The sequence below is a fragment of the Grammomys surdaster genome, unplaced genomic scaffold (assembly GCF_004785775.1).
Source record: "Grammomys surdaster isolate TR1022 unplaced genomic scaffold, NIH_TR_1.0 213, whole genome shotgun sequence".
Classification (NCBI taxonomy): Eukaryota; Metazoa; Chordata; class Mammalia; order Rodentia; family Muridae; genus Grammomys; species Grammomys surdaster.
The window spans coordinates 4244629-4270194 of NW_021604658.1; the positions used below are offsets into that span (position 1 = coordinate 4244629).

The following is a 25566-nucleotide window of genomic DNA, read 5'->3' on the forward strand; positions in this document are numbered from 1 at the left end:
CCAAGCCTCCTCCCTCCAGGTACTGTCTGGTCTCTGGGTGGCGGATAGGTTACAGGCTGAGAGGGCGTCTGCCCACTGGACCAGTGAGCGGCGTGGAGAGTGAGGGCGGCGGCTGCGTGGTAAGGCAGGGCGGGACTTCGCGTGGCTATTGGCCAGGGCGGGTAGAAGCTAGAGATACGATTGGTTGGGGAGAAGGGACCGTGGTGGGGTTCGAGCTGCGCGGCCTCAGCAGCTGCGGGAGACGGAAGTGGTGAGAGCGCGGCTTTGGAGGGTCGGGCGAACGCCGCCTGGGTGAGTCACTGTACCCCGTGCACTGCCAGCCTGAGAACCACAACGACCAAGTCCTGCCCGGCCCTCGCCGGCTCTCTTGAGTCCCGCCCTCTGTCATTTGGGGCTCCGCCTCCGAGCCCTTAGCCCCGCCCCTAAAACCTGGGCACCTGGATCTCCTGCCTGCTTAGCCCGTCCTCCCCCACCCCCCACCCCAAGACCAGAGTCCCTAACTCTGAAAACCCTGGGCCTCCGGGGCCTGATCCTTGTCGCTCCCTTCCTCTCTCTTTTTCTCAGGCTGCGTGCCAGTGAGCCGTGAGGCAGCACCTCCGGCTGGCCGCTTGCGGGCTCCCCCGTGAGGGAGGGAAGGTTGGTAGGATCACAATGGAGGCTTTAATCGTCGTAGCCTCCTGTGGGCTCTGCTGCACACCCCTCGAGCATACCAAACATGAAGGAGTGTCAGTGAAACTCAGACCTGGCTCCCTAAGTGGGCCTAGGAGGCCTTAACTTGAAATCCTTGTTAATTCGACCCATTTGACAGATGTTGACTCCCAGGCCGGACTGGCCTAATTCTGCTCCTGTTGTGTGGCCTCCTCCCTCTAACCTTCACCTACTTGGTCTCAAGTATGCTCAGCAGGACCGGGCCAACCCTGCTGCTCTTTTATCACAGGTTGTGGTCCTCTCCCTTTTGTCCTCTGCTCTGGACTCTGCCCCCCAGTAACAGGTCAGGTGGGTGCTACTCCTAGACTGGCCGAACAGCCCTGTGGATTCATGCCCCTACCAGGGCCAAAAGTGAGTCCCAGCTGGGCAGTCTTTGTCTCTTCAAAGTTGCCATTTCTTCTCTTTTGTAAAGAGCAGGGTTTGGAGTGCTCTACTTCTGGTTGTGGGACATCAGAACGCTTGAGTTCTACTGAGTAAGCTCGGGGACTTTTGTGGTGTTGGAATTGTCACCAGGCAGGATCACTTGTTGTCTCTTCCATTGCCTGACTGGTGTGGTGACTTTATTGAGAGGTTGGATCCTCTGTGATGGAGGAAAATGAGTTGCAGAGAAGTTCAGGGGTAGGTAGACCATGACATTTGTCGATTCTGTGGAGATATTAATGACCTGTGCGCTTTTCTCTTGTCTCCTTTAGTGACGAGCCGGCAGCCAGGACCCTCGCCAAAGTAGAATGGTGAGTAACTCCTTTTCCATCATACCACTGCGTGTCTAATCCCCTGTCTGTCTTGGTGAAGGTACCCCACCTTTCTTTGGCCCTAGTACTCCTGGGTACTCAGTTCACTTCCTAAACAGGCTCATTTGCCCTGATACTTTTTTTTTTTTTCCGATGGGTGGTGGTGTTTTGAGACAGCTTCTTGCTGTAAAGTCTTGGTTAGCCTGGTACTAGAAATGTAGCCCATGCCAGCCTTGAACCTGTGGCAGTCTTTCTGCCTCCATCTCCTAAGTGTTAGAATCACAGGTGAATGCAGCAGGGGGCCTTGTACATGATAGGCAAGTACTCTAACACTGAGCTATGTATCTAGCTTACGGTTTCTTAGGATTGAAAAAAAGATCAGGCACTATATAACACTGGGCTCAGCAACTTGTAGCTTTTCTCAGTGTCAGGCCATTCCTTCTCTGTACTAACAAACCGCTCTGTCTCCTCTTACTTGGCTCCCTGGTTAAAACTATGCATATTCTGGTTTAAGAAAACAAATCTTTCTTATCTAAGATTCCTGAACTTCAGGGCGTGGTGGCATTGTCTTTTAATCACATTAGTTGGGGACAGGGACAGGTGATTCTCAGTGAGGTCAGCCAAGAATATATAGTGAGTTCCAGAAAAGACTCCATGTTTTTTTGTTGGTGGTGTTTTTTTTTTTTTTTTATCTTTATCAGATCCATGAACTTCTGGCAAGTCTCATGAATATATTGTTTGTGCTGTCCCAGGAGTGATTCCACTCAAATTGTAGGCCTTTTCCAGTTCCCAGGTGTTGCTGTCTATTAAGCCACTGAAGGTGACAGCTGACTGAATATCTACCAGGACAGCATTCTGAAGGTGTCCTGAATATCAGTGGGCATGGGTCATCTCAATCCTAGTCGAAGAGCTAGGGTTCCAGCAGTAAGATGAGGAGACATGCCTGAAACCCTTTCCAGACAGGACCCATCCTTTGTATCTCTTCAGTTCCTTTCAAGGGTCACAGGTTAATTAATTCAGTCAGTGGGTGCATTCCCTCCTTTCCTGGACCCATGGTTCTGTCTGTAATGTGTGCGTTAGCCCAGGCTCTTTTCGGAGAGCCCGCTACTGACCCCGCTCCCTTGGCCTGATAGCTCATCCTCCTTTTCTGTCTCGGTGGTGCACTGAGAACTCACACTTCACAGAGAGTCTCCCTTCATCTTAGCACCAGCACTTAGGAGAACTGCACAGTTTCTCTCTAAGCCCACAGTCTCACCAGTGAAACGGGATCGAGCTTTATTCTTGGACAGTTAGGGTAATGTTTGACACATTATACATTACTGCTGGCCATTATTGTAAGTACTTAATTAAAAATTCATCCCAAGCCCCCCAAAACAAAAGCCCTGGTTTGTGAAAGTTACCAGGCACAGGAAGTGTAAGAGTTCTAGTCAGCTTTCTGTTACTTTTGGAAACACTAAGCGGCTTATCACTCACTACTTATTCCTTGGCTCCCTACCCAGCACCATTCATGGCTGACTCCTGGGTTGTGAGTGTTGCTGTTTTCTGTGGCTTCAGTGACCCGTAATCCCAGAACGTCTCTTAGACTGAGAGGTTCTTCCAAAGGATTTTCTTTTCCATTGGTCAGGGCGTATGAATCAAGGACAGATGGAACCAAGGAGAGCTTGGGAGGATGGTGAAATACAAATTCCAGGGGTTTCCCTTACAGAAGTGTGGAATGTCCATTAAGATAACACCAGACCAATATTCTTTTTAAGAGGACAAAAGGACTTTAATGAAAGCAGGGAGGCAGATGATTCAGTGTGGTTTCGGAGGGAAAGAAGAAAGGCTTGGGGCTGTAAAGAACATGGGGAGAGCTCCATCTTGGGATCTACAGCAAGCTTAGAGAGTGCTCTGGGAGAAGGGGAGAGGGTGTGAGCAATGTGTGACAAGCAGGGTGTAGGGTAGCACACCTGGAAAGATGGGAAATGAAAAGGTGTGGGCGGGCTTGCTTCTCCTTTCTGAGCGGTCCTGGGGCGGTCCCTCGTCCCACTCTAGAATGTCCCTAGAGTTCCCGGGAGTGGTAGTGGTGATGGTGGTGGTGGTGGTGGTGGTTGTCTCCCCCACGCCGCCCAGGTTGCGGGGCGGGAGGAGCCAGGGCAGCGGGCGGGCGGGGCCCGGGAGCCTCTCTGCCTCCGCCTTCGCCTCCACCTCCCCGGCAGGCAGCGTCCTGGGTGCTCCTGTCGCTGAGCTCCCCTCCCTTCCTCGCTCTTGCTGGAGGGCGGAGCCGGGCCCGCTCCATTGTGGAAAGGAGGGGAGAGGCGCGCGAGAGCAGAGGCTGGGTCCTGGCGCCAGGGCGCTCGCTTCTGGCCGCGGCTGCATCAGGCGGGCCCCGCAGCCGGGATGCAGCGGGCTCCCGAGGCTGGCGGGCAGCGCAGCGGCTCCGGGGACATGTGCGCTGGTCCAGACAGCCCGCGACCATGAGCCTGACCGCCCGCGTCTCCTGCTCCATGCTTAGCTGCTTCGTAAGTGCCAGGCCTGTCCTACCAGGGCCTGGGGCGAGGGTGGGGGAGCACCCAACGCATGCCGTACCCACTGCCCCGCCCAAAGACCCTGACTCGACCTCAAACCTTAGGGACAGGGGAAGTGGGTTAGCTCTTTTCTCTGACTTGTTTCAAGGAAGCGGGTACTGGGGATGAAAATTCTGTGATTCTTTCTGGCTCTGCAGCCACTGCCCTTGACTGCAGATTTCCAGGCCCCGCCCTGCAGGGGTACGTCCCATTACCTCCTCCTCTCCATCTTGGTCCCACCCGCCACATCCTTGCTTGGGGATGTAGGATGTGCCTAGTAGGCTGTGTGGGCTGAAAGAGAAGCTTAGATGTTTGTGAGCTGTCTCTAGGTCTCCAGTCCCCTCCCCCTCACATACTCCATCATTCACCTGACATACCAGTCTTTTCTCCTTGACTGTCCCCCAGACAGTCTCTTTTCTCCATCTTCCCTGCCTCTGCAGGGTTCTGTATCTCTGAATCATCCCTAGTCTTCCCCTCCTCCCCCTGGCTAATGCTCCTTCCCAGCTTCCCCCATCTGTCCTCTCAGATGTCGTGCCCCCCCGCACCCCCCCCCTCCCGTAGGTGTCTGCCAGGCCTCCTCTCTCCCCTGGCTGTCCTTGGGTCTCCTGCTTTCTCCCTGAGCGTGGATTCCCTCTTTCCTTCTCCTTTGGTGTTTGAGAGCAGAGTGACTTCAGCTAGCTATGGGTATTCCTTAGGAATTCCCCTCAGATCAGCAGGCGGGGCGGGTTGTTTAGCAGGTAGTGGGGGCTTGTCAGCATCGAGAGCCCAATGGGAAGACCAGCTCAGCTCCGAAACGCGTCTTCCGTTTTGAAGGCATTCACAAAGGCCCTCTAGAGGCACCGAATCCCCCCAACCTCCTCCTCTTTGTCTCCACCCACCAGGTTGATGCTTGAGTGGCTAGAGGGGCCTGATTTCCTTTCTCTCTAGCCAGCTACCTTAGCTGGCTCCTGTGCCTCAGGTGTCTCTTTCCCAGCCCTGCTCTTGTCCTATTCTGATAGGAGTCTTTTTCTTAGTTCTCTCCCTTCCTCATGGTTTTTGCAATTTTGGTTCAAAGGAGAAGTCTCTTTAAACGGTACAGATTCTCAGTTCCTCCTTGGCTTAGCTCACTTTCCCCCGAGTACCACTTTATTTCACCCTTCCTCCAGCCAAGCCAGGTCTCCTTTCCCTCCTCAAGGAGCCAGGACCTTTAAACACAGAAAGGTGTCTGTAGGCAAGTTGGTAGAGGAGCAGAGTGAACAAGTCTCAGGAGCCAGATGGGGTGGCAAACTCAAGGTTTTGGCCTCCCTGCAGGGTGAGGAGGGCCCCCCCAGCCTGGAGTACATCCAAGCCAAGGATCTGTTCCCCCCCAAGGAACTGGTGAAGGAGGAGGAGAATCTTCAGGTAAGGAGGAACAGGAGGCTCATGGTGGGAGGGGCTTCCTGCCCAGTTTGTGTTCCTGACTTTTAAATCTTTAGAGGATCTACCAGAGCCCTGGCTTCCTCCTCCTGGGCTTCTGAAGGGGGTGGGCTCCTGTATTTGTCAGTCTGTGCATTATTGGAGCTTTTGGCCTTAGGGAAGGGGAGAGGCAATTTTCCTGGACAGCAAATGACCAGTGCCCTGACTTGACTCTCCTGAATCATCTCCCTTTTCCTCAGGGGCTGCTGTAGAGCAGAGAAAAGCAAGGGAGAGCCTGGATTGTGGGCTCAGGGTTCCTCTGACCTTTTGCAGGTACCCTTCACAGTGCTGCAGGGTGAGGGAGTGGAATTCCTGGGCCGGGCAGCTGATGCCCTCATCGCCGTCTCCAACTACCGGCTGCATATCAAGTTCAAAGATTCTGTCATCAACGTAAGTCCTCATCTGATTTTCCTCACACCAAAGTCAGAGTCCCCATCTACTTCAAAGTGGTATTGTTCCAGTGCTTTACCAGATTATGTCTTCAAAAATAGTTGGGATTCTCTTCCCATTGGCCTTGCTATTTCTTATCTCATTCCTCTATGTACAGGTTTATCTGCCTCTCAAGACAGGGTTTCTCTGTGTAGCCTTGGCTGTCCTGGAATTCCCCCTGTAGACCAGGCTGGCCTCAAACTCAGAGATGTACCTGCTTCTACTTGCCTCTGTCTCCCCAGTGCTGGGATTAAAGGTGTGCGTCACCACTGCCTAGCTTCTTTATTCTTATTTTATGTTTATTTGTTAGTGTCCATCTGTCTGTCTGTGTACCATGTACATGCCTAGACCAGATGACTAACCTGGAGTTACAAGGGTTGTGAACAACTGTGGGTGCTGGGAACTAAGCCTAGATGCTCAGCAAGAGCAGCAAGTGTTCTTAATCCTTGAGCCACAGTGGCATTATTTATTAGAAGAGCGTAGACTTTGGGACCAGCCAGATGTGGCCCCTTTTCTTACACTGTCACTCTGTGTCACCTTGGACAAGTGAAGATGTCCTCCTTATGGGATAAGATCACCTGCCTTCTGGATTCTTTCGATATTAACTTGTGACATGTAGGCAGCACCCGGCATGGTCCTCAGGCCTAGTGGGCTCTCAGCAGACGCTGACTTCCTTCGTTTCACTGGTGTGCCACCTTCCAGGCTTGGGGCACCTGGACCTCACTTTGTTCTTCCACTGCAGGTGCCCCTCCGGATGATTGACAGTGTGGAAAGCCGTGATATGTTTCAGTTGCACATTGCCTGCAAGGACTCCAAGGTGGTGAGGTGAGCACAGCGGGCCTTGTTCATGTTCTCTGACTCTCGTCTTGTGCAGACCTCTCTGCTGCAGACCCTTCGAGTAAGAGGGTCAGTCGATTCCACTTTCTGCTCCCCACTGGAGGAAAAGGTGACAACTCATTTCCCTGTTCTTAGTCGGAAGGTCAATTTGCTAATCCGTTCTGTCTTGACTTGAAATAAGATGGGGATGGAGCTGTTGTGAGGACTGCTTGAGGAAGTGACTATGAGCTCCTGGGTTAGTGTTAGGCACAGCGCTCTCACTTAAGGAATGCAAGTTTATTGATGAGCCTGTAGCACACAGTTTAGATCCTGCAGATACATCCAAGAACTCACAGACAAAACTTTCTGCCCTTAAGGAGCTTATATTCCAGTGGGGAGGCTCTAACAGTAAGGAAGTGAAATACTTTAAATGATAAATGTAAAAAAGTAAAATCAAGAAAGTTTTAGCAGCTACTAGCTTTAAACAACTGACCAGAGAAAGCCGCGCAGATAAAGGATGATTTGAGTCGGGATCTGAGGAAAGTGACTGAGCAGGTATCTGAGGGAAAGGTATGCCGAAGGGCAGGTGAGTGCAAAGGTCTGAAGTGGGTGTGGCCCGTGCCTGCATAGCAGAAGAACGGAGAGATGCTCACGTGGCTGGAGGGAGTACATGCAGGTGCGCGGAGTGGGATATGAGACGTGAGAGCAAGGGGGCAGAGGTCACAGTGACCAGCATTGGCATTGACTTTGAGGGATCTGAGGAATCTCTGGAGGGTTTTGAGCAAAGCAGTGATGTCATGTGATTAATGCTTTATGGGCCTACTCTGGCTGTTACCTTGGTACCAAGTAGAAGAAAATGGGGACAAAAGCCAAGGCTGAGGCTGAACAGCTAGTTAGGAAGCTGCTATAGTTAACTCAGGTGAGAGGCCATGGTGCCATGCCTAGGTCGTTCCAGATTCTGGGTATACACAACATTTGCTATAAATTGGCTCTGAGAAAAAAGGGCCTGGGAGGATGGGGGAGTATTTAGAAGGACACTCAGGCGAGAGCCTACTGTCTGCTGAGGTCTCTGGCAGACTGTGATAATCTCTTTGCTCTTTTCCTTTGTGAAAACTAAAGTCGAGTTATTAAGACACACTTGTGCTGCCTAGGACCACCTCCTCCATACTCCAGGCACATTAGGAGTCAAGAGAGGAGAGACCTAGAGTAAGCTAGGAAGGCTTCAAGGAAGAGGTAGGACTAACTGAAACTGTCTTTAAAATGTCAGTAGGGTGTGGCTAAGGAGAAAAAAATGAGGTAAGATTGCTGGGTTCAGGACTTGTGTCTCATAGGAGGTAGCACTGGTTGGTAGGGTGGCCATAAGAATTGCCACAAGAGACAACTTTTAGGTGCCAGTGCCAGTGTCCTTTCCCCCCAGAGTCACTTCCTTGCCTCTTGCTTTGCAGCTTCCTTTCTTTCATAGTCTTTTTGAGGCTGTGTTTTTGACTCTTGACCCCATGGCCTGTCTACCCCTTGCCTCATCCAAGCCTGTGGCTTCTTGCCTGGCAGGTGCCACTTCTCCACTTTCAAGCAGTGCCAAGAGTGGCTCTCAAGGCTAAGCCGGGCCACAGCAAGACCTGCCAAGCCCGAGGATCTCTTTGCCTTTGCCTACCATGCCTGGTGCCTGGGGCTGACCGAGGAGGATCAGCGTACCCACCTGTGCCAGCCAGGTGAGGCCAGGCCGCTTTCTTGGGGAATCTGCTTGTTAGCCCTCGGTTCTCATCCTCCTTTACCCCTGGATCTTGGTGTTGTGGGAAGCTGACAGGCTGGGGACTGTATTGCAGGAGAGCACATCCGATGTCGACAAGAGGCAGAGCTTGCAAGAATGGGTTTTGACCTGCAGAATGTCTGGAGAGTCTCGCATATCAACAGCAATTACAAGTGAGGGTGCAGGGCTTGGGTGTAAAACATAATCCATACTCAGACTTTATGTTTCAATGGAATGTAGCATGTCTAGCTTCTGGGTCCATGAGGGAGGAGGGCTCAAATTGTCCCTGTTGTCCCAGAGCCATCCCCTAGGATCATTATTCCATATTGAGATCAGGACAGCCTCTCTCATCTTTTCTCAGGCTGTGCCCTAGTTACCCCCAGAAGCTGCTGGTTCCTGTGTGGATCACAGATAAAGAGCTGGAGAACGTGGCTTCTTTCCGCTCTTGGAAACGCATCCCTGTTGTGGTGTACAGGTGAGGCATTGCGGATGGGAATAGGCAGTCAGTGGAGAGGGATGGTGGCTTGTAGGGAAGTGACAGGAATTATTCTAAAATAAGAACCTTCAAGGCCAGAGAGATGGTTCAGTGCTTAAGAATGCTTGCTGCTTTTGCAGAGGACCTGGGTTCAGTTCCTGGCACCCACAGCAGGTCACAACCGCCTATAATGCCAGGAGATCTAACACTCCTTTCTGGCCTTCACGGGCACACATGTGGTACACATGTATATGTCTATGCAAAACACTGATACACATAAAAACTAATAATAATGATAATAATAATAATAAAGAACCTTAGGTACAATCTCAGATTTTACTGCTAAAGGTAAAGCTTTAGTGAAATTGGGTTTTTTTGTCTGTTACTTTTGGGGTGTGTGTGTATGTGTGTATGTAAAATACAGCATTTACTAAGAGGTTAGCAAGCTGGCCTGAAAACCAAATCAGGCCTATACCCTATTGTATGGAGTAAAGGTCTCACTAGGCCTTTCTATTAGCCGTTCTCTCTCTCTCTCTTTTTTCTTTCTTTCTTTCTTTCTTTTTTTTTTTTTTTGAGACAGGGTTTCTCTGTGTAGCCCTGGCTGTCCTGGAACTCACTCTGTAGACCAGGCTGGCCTCGAACTCAGAAATCCACCTGCCTCTGCCTCCCAAGTGCTGGGATTAAAGGTGTGTGCCACCACTGCCTGGCTACTATTAGCCATTCTCTTTCCTCTAGGGTGCTGGAGTTACAGGCGTGTGTCAGCATACTCTGTTAGGGCTATTTATTAATACATGGCAGAGGTTGGTTGTGACTTACAAAGCTGGGACTTTGAGCTGTTTTCTTTAGTGGGAAGTTGGCCAATTTCTGTGTAAGAATGTAAGTTAAACCAAGTGTGGTGATGCACACTTTCAACCACAGCACTCTGGAGGCAGAGGCAGGGGGATCTCTGTGAATTTGAGCTAGCCTGGTCTACCTAGTGTGCTCCAGGCCAGCCAGAGCTAAACAAACTGAGACAGGTAGTAACCATGAGGGTTAGTGTGGTTTACACTCTTGACTCAGGCTGGTCTTTTGGTGCATATTGGAATAGGTACTGTGCAGACTTGATGAGTCAAGGTCACAATGGGAATACAGGAGCCATTTAAAAAAAATGTGTGTGATAGCACTTTATAAACTATACAGTGCTCTAGAGATAGTAAGGCTTTGGGTTGCTATTTTCCTGACCTGGATATGCTGGTAGCCCTTGTTGGCTTTGGAGACCTTGTTCTGGCCCCATGAGGTCTCTGCAGTAGGCGTCTGGAGGCTTGGGATAAAGGGCAGTATGGTTTCTTGTGTCTGTAGGCACCTGCGCAATGGGGCTGCCATCGCCCGCTGCAGCCAGCCTGAGATCAGCTGGTGGGGCTGGCGCAATGCTGATGATGAATACCTCGTCACGTCCATTGCCAAAGCCTGCGCCTTAGACCCAGGGACAAGGGCCACTGGGGGCTCCCTCAGCACTGGGACTAATGATGCCAGTGAGGCGTGCGACACAGATTTCGGTAAGGCGTGGGTGGTGCTTGTGCCCCAGAGATAGGCCCCCTCCTATCCATCCATGCTGCCTCCCAGGAAGTCCCCAGTGAAACCACGAGAAAAGATGACAAAACAGAACATGGGCCCCTGCCTTTTGGAAGGTGGAGGTCTGAGTGCCCCAAGGCCAGGCCACTACAGATGGATGGCTGGCCCTGAGACTTCTTCCTGCTCTGTATTTAGATTCTTCTCTGACTGCATGCTCTGGGGTAGAGAGCACAGCAGCCCCACAAAAACTGCTGATCCTGGATGCACGGTCCTACACAGCAGCAGTGGCTAACCGGGCCAAGGGTGGAGGCTGTGAATGTGAAGGTATTGTGATTATTTAGTCACTCAGGGTTCTGGGGCAGCTTTGGTCAGGAGGGGATTGAGGGCAGCTTGAGTATTTGAAAGAGCCAAATAAACTTGCTTGGATCCAGGGTTTTGCCACTTAGGAGCCATGGTTATGAAGTATAAGTTCCCTTGTAAGTTTTATTTTCTCTTCTGTAAAATGAGAACGATTCATACCTTGAAGGCTGCCCGAGTAGTTAGCTCTCAGAGAAGATTGTTGGCCCAGAGCGGCTCCTTGTCATTTGTTGAGCATTTCTATTGTTATCCCTAGTGCTGCTGCCGTGGATGTTACAGCTGCTGCTTGAGCAGTGGCACTTGAGTATCCAGAGGGAAAAGGGCGATTTGGATTCTGTGTTGCTATCCTGGAGTGTTCTGTCCTGCCAGGGAAGCTCTCTCATCCTGAGTGCCTGTCTCCAGGACATATTTGTATGTTCCTCTTTCCTCTCTTATCTGCAGAATACTATCCAAACTGTGAGGTCGTGTTTATGGGGATGGCCAACATCCATGCCATCCGGAATAGCTTCCAGTACCTCCGGGCTGTGTGTAGCCAGATGCCAGATCCCAGCAAGTAGGTGTTGTCTTTGAGATTCCATGCCTTCCGCTGCCGTGCCGTAGCCAGCACTGCACATCCATAGAGGGTTTGAACGGGAGGTGGGAAGGTGGAGGACTTGGATGTCTGAGCAGAGTTGGGTGCAGTGCACCGTGTCCAAGAACACTTCCATTCCTGGAGTGACATGCTAGCATGGCCATAGGCCATTAGATTCTTTTTTTCTAGATCATTGCCCTACCAAAAAGAATAGAGAACTGGGAGACACATGGCTAAGTAAGCATGTGATGCTTCCCTTCCCAGTTCCCCTTGTGATTCTAAGAAGCTCTTACCTCTCTGTGTCTCATTTCCTTACCTTTTTGCCAAATATTTCTTGGCAGAAAGGTCATGAGTTAAATTCTTGGTTTCAGCCCTTACTGGGTCTTTTGTTGGAGAGAGCTGGCTAAGGAGGCAGAGACATGTGGTGGTCCCAGAGCCCTTAGTGATTCCGTTTCTTTCTGTTCTTGCACAGCTGGTTGTCGGCACTGGAGAGTACCAAATGGCTGCAGCACTTGTCAGTGATGCTAAAAGCGGCTGTGTTGGTAGCTAGTACAGTAGATCGGGAAGGCCGGCCTGTGCTGGTGCACTGCTCTGACGGCTGGGACCGCACGCCACAGATTGTAGCCCTGGCCAAAATACTACTGGATCCATATTACAGGACTCTGGAGGTACTAAGGGACTAGTTGTAAAGAACAACAGAAATGAGGCGAGAGGGGTGGTGTCCAGCTCTCTGGAAGTGTCTAGAGAATGTTTCAGTAGAGGACATGGTTACCTTTGAGTCCTCTTCTTAGGTTAGACTTTTTACAGCTGCCAGCTTCCACCTTTGGACATTCTCCTGGAAGGCTGGGCCCAAACCTTTCCAGAGCTGCCTTGTATTTAGACTGATCTTTTTACAGGGCTTCCAAGTGTTAGTGGAGTCTGATTGGCTGGATTTTGGGCACAAGTTTGGAGATCGCTGTGGCCATCAGGAAAATGCAGAGGACCAAAATGAACAATGTCCTGTGTTCCTCCAGTGGCTTGATTCTGTGCATCAGCTGCTTAAGCAGTTCCCTTGTCTGTTTGAGTTCAATGAAGCATTTCTGGTAAGTCCTAACGCCTGTGGCCAGGGTAGGAGAACAGTGTCTTGAAGGCGTCAGGTTTACGCAGGTCTGGGCTTCCTAGGTAAAACTGGTGCAGCACACATATTCCTGTCTCTACGGCACATTCCTGGCCAACAACCCCTGCGAGCGAGAGAAGCGCAACATCTATAAACGGACATGCTCCGTGTGGGCACTCCTGCGAGCTGGCAACAAGAACTTTCATAACTTCCTCTATACACCTGGTTCAGACATGGTAAGGCTGAGCCCTTTTCCTGCTGGAAATCCTATGGGGAGAGGAGGCTGAGTCAGTGAAAAGAATGTCTAGTCAAATGTCCAAGGAAAGAAAATGAACCAAAGACTCCCCTAAAACAATAACATTCTGCTGCTTCACTAGGTCCTGCATCCTGTGTGTCATGTCCGGGCCCTGCACCTCTGGACAGCTGTTTATCTGCCTGCGTCATCTCCGTGTACCCTTGGAGAGGAAAATATGGATCTTTACCTTTCCCCAGTGGCTCAGAGCCAGGAATTTTCTGGTCGTTCTCTGGACAGGTGAGAAAAAAAAAACAAACAAACCAAAACCAAACCTTGGTTTCCCCTCTGTCCACAAGGAAAGCAATATTTGCTTCCTAGTCCATTTCACCTCAAAGTTCTTTACGTGTTTGTTTAGATTTACTTATTGGTGTCTGTGCTGTGTGCGTATTTGCACAGGCCACAGCATACATGTAGAGCTCAGGAAAACTTCTAGGAGTTGGTTCTCTCTTTCCAACCAGTGTGGGTTTTGGGGATTGAACTCTGGTCCTTAGGCTAGGTGGCAAGCACCTTTCCCCACTGACCCATCTCACTGGTCCTTGTTCTGTTTCAATGAGGTTTTTAGAAACAACTTCTTGAGTTGCTTATGGGAGAAGTTTAGCCGTGGGGCTAGACTGGAATACACTGTTTTCAAGGTTTCACTGAGTTGTTCCGCCATCTTTGGTGCTGCTGTCACCTGGTGTGACACACTTAAGCAAAGGAAGGGAGAATTACAGAGAAAGGGCTATTGACAAGGTCTGCGGGATGCTGGGGAGTTGTTCACACAGCATAGGGAGATCATTCTCAGGCGCTGCCCTGGCTCTCTGCAGCAGTGTCCTCTAGAAGCATTTCACTCTCAGAGGAAGAAGTCAGTTCCCAACAGGGCATAGACTTTTCTCTGTCAGTAAAAGGCCAACTCTAAAGTAGGCTGTCAAGTTCTCTTCTGGCTGAATATTTGGGGGAAGAGACTTGGTGACTTGAATTATACTTTTTGTGTCAGGCTGTCATTCCATGATAACACATATAAAGATACCTTGTTGTTTTTATTTTCTTCTTATTTTTTCGTAATACGGGAAACCAAACTTGGTGTATATAAGGCAAATGTGCCACACTCAGTCCATCCCAAGCTCTTTATTGTTTCTTATGGTTGCAGTGTATCAAAGGGTAAGTGTCATTTGGGTTCCTCTCTGCCTGTTTTGATCATTTCAAGATCATTGCAGGGAATATTTTAGTGAGCATCTGCATGTGAGCAAGTTATGGTAAACCATCCATGCTCTTTGCTGTCTAAGCCAGTTTTAAGTGCATAGTTCCACTTGGGGCTGTAGAAGGTGTGCTATTTATTATATTGTGCTTGTGTTTTTGCCAGAATTTTTAATTTCTGGAGACAAAAGTGTTCCGTTCAAAGGATGTGTATGTTTTATTTGAGAGAGTCTCACTGTGTCACTGTTGCATGTGATTGGCCTTAAACCCATGAGCCTTCCGAATCAATCTTCTAAATACTGCAATTACAGGCGTGCTCCAAAATTTGTGTAGTGCAAATTTTGATATTTGATTATTAGCTGAAGCTTTTGAAGTTAAAGTAAAATCTACTCACTGAATATTATAAAGTATAACAAAGAACTCATCCATCTGAAATTTTTGATTTTAGGGTCTTTTGAGCCAAGGTTATGGAATAGATTTCAGTGGTTTTCCTTTTCTTCAAACTATAAAGAGTTTTTTAAAGGATCATTTGGGCTGATTTATATAGGAAATTTTTATGAAGGACCAGTATAGGATCCATGGCTGTTTCTGTGTCCCAGATGGGATTTTGTTTTGACACAGGGTCTTCTATGTAGCCAACATTGGCCCAGAACTCCTGATGCTTTTGCTTTAGTCTCCCAAGTGCCAAGATTACAGGTATGCGCCACCACACTGGGCCCTAAGAAACATTTGAGCAAATATTTAAGTGGATACATAAAAGCTTGGGATAAAGGGAGTTATGAGTTTATTAAAGGTTTTATGGGAGAAAGAACCTAAGAAACAGATATATGAAAGATAGTTTTGAAGAAAACAAAACAAACAAAAACAACTCTGGAGCTAGTAGAGGGTGAGAAGGACGTTATTTTTGTTGTTTTGAGACAGGGCCTCACTATGTAGTCCTGGCTGGCCTGGACTCTGCCTCTTGAGTGCTGGGATTAAAGTCAAAACAATCAAAAAGTAGAAAGAAACAAGTTATTGCAGGCTGTAGGCAATATAGTGCAGCAGTGCTTACATATGTGTGTGTGTGTGTGTGTGTGTATATATATATATTTTTTTTTAAAGATTATTATTTTATGTGTTTGGATGTTTTGTCTACATGTATGTCTCTGTGTCACATATACACCTGGTGCTAAAGGAGGTCAGAAGAAGGTATCAAATCCCCTAGAATTGAAGTAAGCTACCATGTAGGTGCTGGGAACCAAACTGAAGTCTTTTGTAAGAGTAGCAAGGCCTCATAACCACTGAATCATTGCAACAACTGTCAGTAGTCAGATAGCATAGGAAGTGATTATGACCTACTAGTAATGGAAATCTGGAGAATTTACCACTGAGCTGGTTAGAGACATAGGGACTAGCCACCTCTGCTAGAGTGTAATTTATAAAAAGTTCCTGGAAAAGAGGAATATATTCAAAAGTACAATAGAGACATTTTCAGTAGACTATGAGGTTGGTTGAAAGTTGGAGACTAAAAATGGAGAATGCAGAAAATCCAAAGTCTCCTCAGAGTCAAAGACAGGCTCACCAGTCAAAATTTAAAATCCAGAAATACCATCCAAGACAGTTTGCAGAGAAAGGACAGATACAGGGTGGATGGGATTGAAGTATCACTTGATAGCAGGGGAGAGGCATATTACAAGGCAGCCCAAATGGAGGAGGTTGGATTTAGAGGGCTCACTGATGGAAAGACTTTAAATGTCTCTGTAACAACTGGCTTGACTTCCTTTGGTTATACCTTCTCCCAGACCAAAAGTATCATCCTCCTATCTCTCCTCTTCTGTTAGAAGTCCAACAAATGGTTTTATACTCAGTTCAAGGTCAGTACTTTCTGTGTAGCGTTCCCTGGCCATGGGGGCTGGCTCAGCCCACTTCTAACGTCCTCCAGCATTATTGTCTCGTCCATCCTTATTGGTTAAACCTTTAGTGCACACAGGAATGAGCTATGAAGGTTGACACACTGTTACTGTTTGAATTTCAAAGGGTGCATGGGAGTCACAGTCTTCTATATAAAAAAGTTTCTATAATAAAAAATAAAGCAAGAGAAGACAAAGTCAGTTGTAACTTTTAAAAGTATGTGGGGCTGAACTGGGGGTGTAGGTTAATTAGTGGTGATCATATTCATGAGACTGAGTTTCGTCACTAATTCTGCCAAGAAAAAAAACAGTGGGCAGAGGGACTACACTTATTTAGGCCTTCCTCTTAGCCATTCTCAGTCAGTAGGTTTTGAATGGACCTTGGAAACAAGGTCTGTCGTATGCCAACTATTGAGCTCTACTGACCTAGTCTATTCAGTTGGCACCCTGCTCCTGCAAACCTGACATGGTCTTAAAGCTTATTCCCTCATTTCTTATGTCACTGGCCTGTGTCTTTGTTAGGTGTTAAGTATTCAAATGAGACATAGGCCTGACTTCAAGGCTCTTTGGTAAGGGAGAGAAACAAATAAATAGTAAGCTAATAGCACTGTGCTTTAATAGGGATTGTGTGTTCAACTCTTACTATGGCTTTCAGATGTAGGTACTTTAACTTTTCTTCCACAAGTGAGGAAAGCAAAGCTTAGAGAAGTTAAGTTGGAAAGTTCCAGAGCTGAGACTTGAGCTAGATCTCTAGTTTCATGTAAAATGCCAAATGCCCAGACTCGTGCCTTGTGCTTGTAATCCTGGCTCTAGGGAGGCAAAGACAGGAGATCCTGAGGCGTGGTGGCTAGCCAGTCTAGCCAAATTGGCAAGCTTCAGGCTCAGTGAGAGATCTTGTTTCAAATAAGTTGGAAAGTGACTGAGGAAAACTCTGAGTGTCTACACATGCACACATGTTCGCCTGCACACATATAAAATTGATCACAAAAATAAAATCAAATATAAAAATATTATATGAACTATAATAAATAACAAAAGTAAGTACTTAGAATAAACTATATTATAATTTGGCATGTGGAGGAATTTCTGTGAGAGCTGAGTAAAGCATCTGAGAAGAGCCCAGTGAAGTGTTTCCTATTTCCTGGACAATTTCCCTAGGTTTTTATTGCTCTAAAGATTCTGTACTGCAGTAATAAAAATCAGGACAACCATTCGCAAAAATGCTTGCCACCCATTTGGTGACTAGGAGTGCTTCTTGAGTTCTTTGAGTGATGTCTACCAGAGGTTTCCATGGGGTTCTGAGAGCTGGAGTGTCACACTGCTACTAAGTCTGAAAAAAAATGTATATTGAGAAGTCATTCCTTCTTAATGAGTTTGTGACTGGTAAGTTTGTGGTTAGCTGCCTAAATTCCGAAGCCTTCTGGCACCTTTATAAGGTGTAACGTTAACATCCTTTAGAGGTGATGACAAGTAACTGAGAGGTTAAATAACGCACTTTCTGGTAGTTCATCACTATGAAGGCCAGTGTCTTTTAGCTCCAAAACCTATTGTCTTTGTCTGACTGTAACAGAAAGTGGTCTGTGGTTCAGGTGTGGCAGTGGCTAAAGTAGGGGATTTAGAACCATCAGTAGGCTTAGGGGCATAACTTACTTGTAGACCATGTATTTTGTATATACAAGCCCCAAATTCAGTATCCAGCACATATTTTACATAGGGGGAGGTACATCAGCATAACAGGCAATTGAAACTATCAAAATGTTTGACATGGGCCTGGGAGATTTTATAGGTTGACAACTTACAGGAACTGGGGGCAGATAAGCATTCTGGAAGATAAGTATGTCTTATGCTTTGTGCAGAGTAGACTCCCAGTGAACTTCAGTTATTTGTAATATTAGATGTCTTGTCAACATCTATTTTGATGCTGTTCTGATGACCTAATTGTGTACCTTGGTAATGGCTCCCTTTTCCTGACTTGGAGCTCTCTGTCTGTCATTCCAGGTTACCTAAAACCAGATCCATGGATGATCTTCTTTCTGCCTGTGATACAAGCAGCCCCCTCACTCGTACTTCCAGTGATCCTAACCTGAATAACCACTGTCAGGAGGTCAGAGTCAGCCTGGAGCCCTGGCACAGCAGTCCTGAAGGGGCAGAGACAGTTGTTGTAGAATCTGGAGTCGGAAGCCCACAGCTGACTGTGGGAGACATGGGCCTTCCTCCTCCTCTGCCCAGTAGCCAGAAAGACTACTTGAGCAATAAACCTTTCAAGGGTCACAAAAGTTGTTCTCTTAGTTATAAGTTACTTAATACTTCTGTGTCCTGGGAAATGAAGAGCAACACCTCTGAGATGAAAGTCCTGGAAGAAACTGAAGCACTGGCCCCAGACCCTCCAGCCCAAGAGGAGCAGGGTAGGACTTCTGATGGCTTAGGAAAGCCACCTGAACAGTGTCTGGAAAAGGAAGCTGTCAGCTCACTCTCCAATGTCTCCAGCAAGTGTGGTGGAGCCTGTGATTTTCCTGAGCCTCCCCAGGATTCCCTTACAGGTACTCCCCAACAGCCCCATCTAGATTCCATGCAGGCTGTGCTCACAAGGTGTACTCCAGATCACAGTCAGGGCAGCCTTTGCAACCCACCAAGTGCTGCCAGCCAAACTCCTCCAGAGCCAAATACTGACCTCCTCAGCCAAGACCCCCCTGGGTCTATGGCAAGTATCTCCCACCAGGAACAACCTAGTTCTGTGCCAGATCTGATCTACAAGAAGGAAGACGCTGGCAAGAGAGGAAGTAAGAATGGGCAGTTGTTGGAAAATCCTCGCTTTGGGAAAATGCCATTGGAGTTGGCCCGAAAGCCAATTTCTCAGAGCCAGATCAGTGAGTTTTCATTTTTAGGGTCGAACTGGGACAGCTTCCAAGGAATGATGACTTCATTCCCAAGTGGAGAGACCACTCCTCGGCGACTGCTTGCTTATGGCTGTTGTAGCAAGAGGCCAAGCAATAAGCATATTCGAGCTGCAGGGCCCTGCTTTGGGGCCCAGTGGGCTCAGAGAGAAGGGATGAAATCACCAGTCTGTTCTAGTCATTCCAATGGACACTGTACAGGCCCAGGAGGAAAGAACAACCGGATGTGGTTTTCCAGTCATCCAAAGCAAGTCTCCAGCACAAAGCCTTCTCTTCTGAGCTGCCCTTCTCCAGTGCCTCCTCTCTATCTGGATGATGATGGACTCCCCTTTCCCACCGATGTGATCCAACATAGGTTACGGCAGATCGAAGCAGGGTACAAGCAAGAGGTAGAACAGCTACGTCGGCAGGTTCGAGAGCTTCAGATGAGGCTAGACATTCGTCACTGCTGTGCCCCTCCAGCAGAACCCCCCATGGACTATGAGGATGACTTTGTAAGTATTCGCCAGCTGTCACCTGTCCGTTTATTCTGCCCATCCAGCCTTCTATCCATTCAGTAGCACTTGTTGGGTACTTTCTGAGAGCCACTGAGTTAGGCGCTCCCATCGTGACGAAAGATGAGTAAACAGGGTGATTTTTCTGGTGTTAGGATCAGGCAGGCGAGGAAGGCTCTTCTGAGAAGATAATGCTTATGCCAAGTGCTGAAGCATGTGCTATTTAGCTAGGTAGACAGGGAGAAGGAGAGAGCATTGTCAGAAGCATGGAGGCAGTAGATGCTCCAGTGACATGGTTTAACAAAGGGGTGGGGGATGTGTGGGTGTGAGTGTGTACATAGTGTGCACATTCTGTGCTGGGATTGTAAGGCAGACCGCTACTATAGATGAGAGGGAACACTGAGAGTTGATGGAGGATCAGCATGAGTACCTTCTGATGACTTAAGTGAGACCCAGATTAGGTGGCTGGGTAGGGCTTTTTATTTATTTACTCAAGACAGGCTTCCTCTGTATAGCATTATCTGTCCTGCAACTAACTCTCTGTGTAGACCAGGCTGGTCTTGATCTCACAGAGATCTGCATGGCTCTACTCCCAAGTGTTGGGATTAAAGGCATGTGTCACTATTCCTGGCTTGGTTGGGACATTTTAAAACAATCCAGGTGAGGGATTATGAGGACCACTTAGGCTTTACTAGAATGTGGAAAACCACATTCTGTTTTAGATTCTGGCATTGTAGTCCTCAGGGAGCTTCTAGGAGCCATCTTGCCCCTTGCTGTCTACATGGCTACTTCCCTTCCATCCATTCAGGTGCTCTCATTGCCTGCTGATAGAATAGATAGGACTGACAGCTTCTTACTGGTCAGGTGATGCTTTAAATACTCAACCAGTTTTTGTAAGGGCCAGATGGTAAACATTTTTAGGTTGTGTGGGCCAGACTGCCTATAAGACAACTATTGTGTGGCCATTGTGACACAAAAGCAGCCATAGAGAATATATAAATGAATGACTATGGCCATGTTTCAGTAAAACTTGATTTAGAAAAACAGGGTAGATTTGGCTTCTGGACCATAGTTTGCCAACACTTAGCTAGGCTGTAACAAGAAATACAGTGAATGACTTGTAATGCAGGAAGTAATGTTGATGTTTTTGCTTACACTGCAGACATGTTTGAAGGAGTCAGATGGCAGTGACACTGAAGACTTTGGCTCTGATCACAGTGAAGACTGCCTTTCAGAAGCAAGCTGGGAACCTGTTGATAAGAAGGAGACTGAGGTATGTATGTGTAGGCAGATGTGTGGTGGGTACTTCATGCAAGCCACTGGATTATATTTCTCAGAGATGAATGGCCTACTGTGGCCGGAGCTCTCCCCCCCAGATGAATGCCATCCTTGTAGGCAAGTAGTGCCAGTCATAAAAACCATCCTGCTCATTTTCCTTTGGGCTACTTTCTGGATTGCAATGTTGTTCTTCACCTCTTTGGACATGGACCTAGACTTTTCCTTTGTGCCTTCTGGTAGGTTACTCGCTGGGTTCCAGACCATATGGCATCACACTGCTATAACTGTGACTGTGAATTCTGGTTGGCCAAACGAAGACATCATTGCAGGTAAGATTGGTTTTTGTTTTGTTGCATCTCCTCGTTGTTACTCATAATGTAGGGTTCTTGTATAGAGCTAAATTAATTTGAAAATGGAGATATCTTAGTAGTAAATATTTTTATTTTCATCCAACATTTTTATTTATTCATGGATACCCTTTTAGACTATTATTCATTTTCAAAACATGGATATTTCTGACGAGCTCCTCCTCCCTCTTTGTACTTTGGCAGAAATTGTGGGAACGTATTTTGTGCTGGATGCTGCCACCTTAAGCTGCCCATTCCTGATCAGCAACTCTATGACCCAGTTCTCGTCTGTAACTCATGTTACGAACACATTCAAGTATCTCGTGCCAGGGAACTCATGAGCCAACATCTGAAGAAACCCATTGCTACGGCTTCCAGTTGAATGCCAGAGGAGATGATCTGTCCATTTTTAGCAGGTTTGAAGGGAGGATCTGCTTCAGGTGTAGTCTGGAAGGTTCCTTGGTATGGCTCATGAACACAGAGCTCAAAGATACCGTCTTGAGAAATCCTCCTTGTTACCATGTGACCGGAGCAGAGGAATTTGAATTTGGCAGGAGATTTTTCTACTGGAGAGACCCTCACTTTGGGGTAATGGTCCTGATCCAGACTCAGAGTCTGGAAGCTTCACACTGAGTTGGTGACTCCAGCTTCTATCTCCTGGAGGTCCCGAGATGATGATTCATAAATACTGCCTGGTGCACAGTGCCCAAACAGCAATAGAAAGACATACTTATAACCAAACTCCAAGTGATAGTGAGACCCACCTCTCCTCTACCTTGGAAAGAGCAGATCATAGTATACAAGATAGGAATTCCCATCCTATTTGAGTTGAACTCTCTTCTGTACCTCTGTGCTCTGTGTCTGTGCATGAAGGCTCAGTCTTTAGAGGCACTCCCTCTAGTTGATTAGCACTGTCTTCTATGGAGTTTGGTTCAAAGACTGGTTTGGCAAATGGAGGTTTGGATGCATTTTTCACCTGGCTCATTGACTAGCATCAGGGAATATTCAGTTTCAGAGGGACAGTTCTGAGGATTAAGACACTTTTGGAAACAGAAAAACTCTGGTGATGCTTAGTCTTGTGAGAATCAGTTATTCTGAGCTGTGAAGGCAGTTGTCACTATTACACAGTGGCTGCTCTTGAGGTACACACTGTGAAGAATGAGAAGGGAAAAGCAAGATTATCCTTGTGAATTCTGCTGATTGTGCCCTACCCTTTGCACCTGACTTTTCCTAGTTGTCCTGGTGCTAACATGGGAGCTACACCTTGATCCTCTCCTGGCATGAAAATAAAGGATTTTGTTGTTCCACTGCCCACTTCCCCCATGTTGTCTTTCCCTTGGCCGCTGCCTCCTCTGGGTCACACTGCTTCTTATCCTGAACACTTGACACCTTGAGGGTAGAATAATATAGCATTTGGTTTTTACCTCCTAGCAAAGCTACTTGGTATGTGAGGGTTTCAGTACAAATGCTGCTGTCTATTTCTGTGCACTTAACAATGGAACCCAAACAGAAGGAAGAAAGCCTTGATACCAAAATTGGGAGTGAGGATGTGTCCATTTGGACCAAACACTTTGTTTTGTTTTATTTAGATTTTGTTTTTCATCTTACTATGTACCAGTGGCACTTAACCAAAAGATACAGTAATACAGCCATGTACTGTGGTGGGGCAGATACAGTCTTCTTGGCTTATAGGACTTCCTAGCTACATTCCTTAATGCATTAATGTAGAGAAGATAACACTGCTCACTGTTAAAACTGCTGTCTTTCTCACCTGCTACTGTTATGTTGCTTTCTAGAAAACTTTTTTTTTTTCATTCCAAACTAAGCAGAGCTTGCATTTAGAATAGAGATTATTTCTCCTGACCTTTTCTTCAGTCCTACAGTGAAGCAATGCCTCCTTTTATACTTGCCATGGGTGTAACCTAAAAAGTTTTGGCATATTTAGGTCAGCCTAGCACTTTTTTTTTTCCATTTTAATGGAGCTGAATAATGGAGATTTTTTGTGTCTGGGAAATTCCTAAGATCAATGAAAGAGTGACAAACTACTTGTCTCTGATACATAAAATTATTTTAAGCATTTTCTCAATCATTAAATGTTACTGCCAGTCACAAGTGGCTTTTTAATTACCAGTTTTCATTGCACTTCACTCTGTTTTCAGGGGGATCGGAAACATTCTGGGAGACTGTATCTGTCTACTTTGTGTGACTGTTTTGAGGGACTGTCCCATCAGATTGCATGGCCTTGGAGAGAGACTCTGGGCTCCTGGCTCAGATGTGTCCATCCTTTCAGAGCTGTTGTGGGTGTAAGTGACATGATGTGGCCAAAAATCCAAACTGTGCAGTTGCGTTGTGATAAACATGCAGTGTGCTGTAAAGACTCAATACAGTTCAAATAAAATCTCTATATTAGTGCTGCTTTGTTGGGTCTCTTTTATTTCTTACTGGGATTGGGATTGAACCTAGCTTAATGGATAAAGCATTCCGCCACTGGACTAGATTCCTAGCCCTGTTGTACACCGAGTACTCAGGAGCTAAAGGCAGGAGGATTAAGGCAAGTTTGTGGTCCAGGCTGAGCTTTATAGCAAAACCAAAACAAACTAGTACTCATTGGCGGTCCCCTCTAGTATTTTGGGTTTGTTGAGTTCCCTTTCAAGTGAGATTCATTTCTCTTTCTTGTCTGGGAGATCACAGCTGATCAGTAAGCACATACCTATCTCTCTTCCTTTCTGTCAGGTACCACGGGTCTCATCTAATTTGAATTCATTTTTTTTAAAGGTGTAACTATACTATATATAAGATGAATGAGTTCATGTACTATGGTTGCTGTACCTACTCCAGCCCCCAACCCCCATCATTTTTATTTGAAGAGAGCAGCAGTTCTACTGTCAGGGAAGACTGGAGTGGGCTTCCTCTGTTCTCAGGAACCATTAGCTGTGTATCGTCTGAGCACACTCTGCGTTCTGAATCCCTGCTGGCCGCCCTGCCCTGCCGGAGCCCCTCAGAGCTTGCTGAGGTAAACCGGACCGCTTTCTCCTCAGGAACCACAGTTCCCTGGTGTGCTGCCCTCTGGGGATCAGACGGAGAGGGGCCGGTTCTGGAAGGCACGCGAAGGTAGCCTTGTGTCGCAGTGTCCCCGCCGCCACCGTCGAAGGCATGCACCCCACCGAGGGGGAGGGCGGGCTCGTGCCCCGTCGGCCACCACGCGGCGGGAACTCGAGGCCCCATTGGCCACACCGGAGGGCGTGCCGGGACTCCGCCAACGGTCCGGGCCTCGGCGGCCGGGCGCTGGCAGGAGGGGGCAGGGCGCAGCGAAGGCCCGGGGGATCGAGAACGGTGGGAGAGCCAGGCTCGGCGGGGCGAGGCCCAGGGCCCGGGCGGGCGATGGAGGAGGCGCTGCTGTCCACCCCCATCAACCCCAACAACTTCCCCGCCAAGCTGTGGCGGCTGGTGAACAGCCCTCGGTACCGCTCCATCCGCTGGGACGGCCGCGGCGAGGGGCTGCTCATCGACCAGCCGCTCTTCGAGGCCGAGCTGCTCAGCCCGCCCGGCCCGGGTGCCGGGGGCGCGGGGGGAGCCGGGAGCAGCGGCGGGGGTGGCGGCAGCGGCGTCGGGGCGGCCGGGGCCGAGCCCGAGCTCTTCAAAACTACCAACTTCACCAGCTTCATCCGCCAGCTCAACCTCTACGGCTTCCGCAAGGTGGTGCTAGGTGGGCCGGGGGCGGCGGGGCCCGGGCCCGGGCCTGGGGCTGGCGGGCCGGCGGGCGACGGGCCACTCCACCACTTCCACAGCCCGCACTTCCGCCGCGACCAGCCTCAGCTGCTCGTTCACCTCAAGAGGCTCACCAGTGCCAACAAGGCCAAGCTGGCGGCCGGACTGGAGGTGCCCTGTCGCCCGCCCAACCGCTTCCAGCGGCTCCTCATCACGTCAGCCTCCGCCTCGGCCTCAGCTTCTACTTCTCCGCTGCAGCATCAGGACCCGCCACCTCAGCCCGCTGGGCCCCGGCCAGAGCAGCACGGTGAGTGTGTGCCACCTGGATCCTCGCTCTCCATCAAGCACGTGGGCGGCAGGGAGCGAACACCGTTTCTGCACAACCCCAAGACTAGGTCACATCATCCTCACTAGCACTTGCCTTTCCTCTGGCAAGAGTCCATAAGCATCTCCCTGATCTGGGTTTAGCTGCAAAAAGGTCATGGCTGTTTAGGCTTGCTTTCCACTCTTCTCCAAGAGAGTGAGCTCCAAACAGCTAATGTACTCCCAAACCTCTTGAACCATTTACCTGTACCTAGTCTCTCCTCTGTATTTATCAAAGCACTGGGTGGGGGAGGCCTCCATTGTCCCACAGTCAAAAGAACAGGCACTCTACAGGTTGGATGCGAAGGAACAAAGTCACCATTAAGAAAACTTAAGGCATTATTTACCCAACCAAGGAAAAGAGAACAGATCCCTGGAGTGCAGGTTTGTTCCGGGACATGCCACCTTCCACCTACTGACATGAATAGAGCAATAGACACTGTTTATGTATAATCTAAGGGGCAAGCTTTGATCTAGTGTAGAATAGAACCAATTCACTAATACTTGAGTCTGATGCCTTACTTGAGATGTTATGGTTGGACAAACATAAGGCAAAGTGGCTAAAAACGAAACAAAGACCAGATGTCAAGGCTTAGTTTAAAAGAATTTTAGAATGCACACATTTATAGTTTATTGGCTTTTCACGATTTATGGTCATTCG

At 48.3% G+C, this 25566-nt stretch overlaps 2 protein-coding genes across 5 annotated transcripts in view; both read left to right on the top strand.

Annotated features, from left to right (window-relative positions):
* The first annotated feature begins 199 nt into the window (after positions 1-199).
* On the top strand, positions 200-23249 carry Mtmr4 (myotubularin related protein 4). Of its 4 annotated transcripts, none has more exons than XM_028772379.1 (19): positions 200-291; positions 1401-1439; positions 5276-5365; positions 5693-5809; positions 6591-6673; positions 8213-8373; positions 8488-8584; positions 8773-8886; positions 10225-10421; positions 10633-10761; positions 11236-11347; positions 11838-12033; positions 12262-12447; positions 12527-12697; positions 12839-12993; positions 17820-19209; positions 20372-20482; positions 20728-20816; positions 21039-23249. In XM_028772379.1, exons 2-19 carry the CDS (start codon positions 1437-1439, stop codon positions 21214-21216), a joined length of 3579 nt encoding a protein of 1192 aa, XP_028628212.1. In that variant the 5' UTR covers positions 200-291; positions 1401-1436; the 3' UTR covers positions 21217-23249. The 4 variants fall into 4 exon arrangements, with proteins under 4 accessions (XP_028628212.1, XP_028628213.1, XP_028628214.1 ...); XM_028772380.1 differs by having other exon boundaries at positions 250-996; positions 21039-23248; XM_028772381.1 differs by lacking the exon at positions 200-291 and adding an exon at positions 1029-1059 and having other exon boundaries at positions 21039-23248.
* A 966-nt stretch (positions 23250-24215) lies between these two features.
* Positions 24216-25566, top strand: part of Hsf5 (heat shock transcription factor 5) — a 43441-nt gene continuing 42090 nt past the window's right edge. The window contains exon 1 of the mRNA XM_028772257.1: positions 24216-24849. Coding sequence (XP_028628090.1) covers positions 24216-24849 — 634 coding nt within the window. The remainder of the gene's footprint in view (positions 24850-25566) is intronic.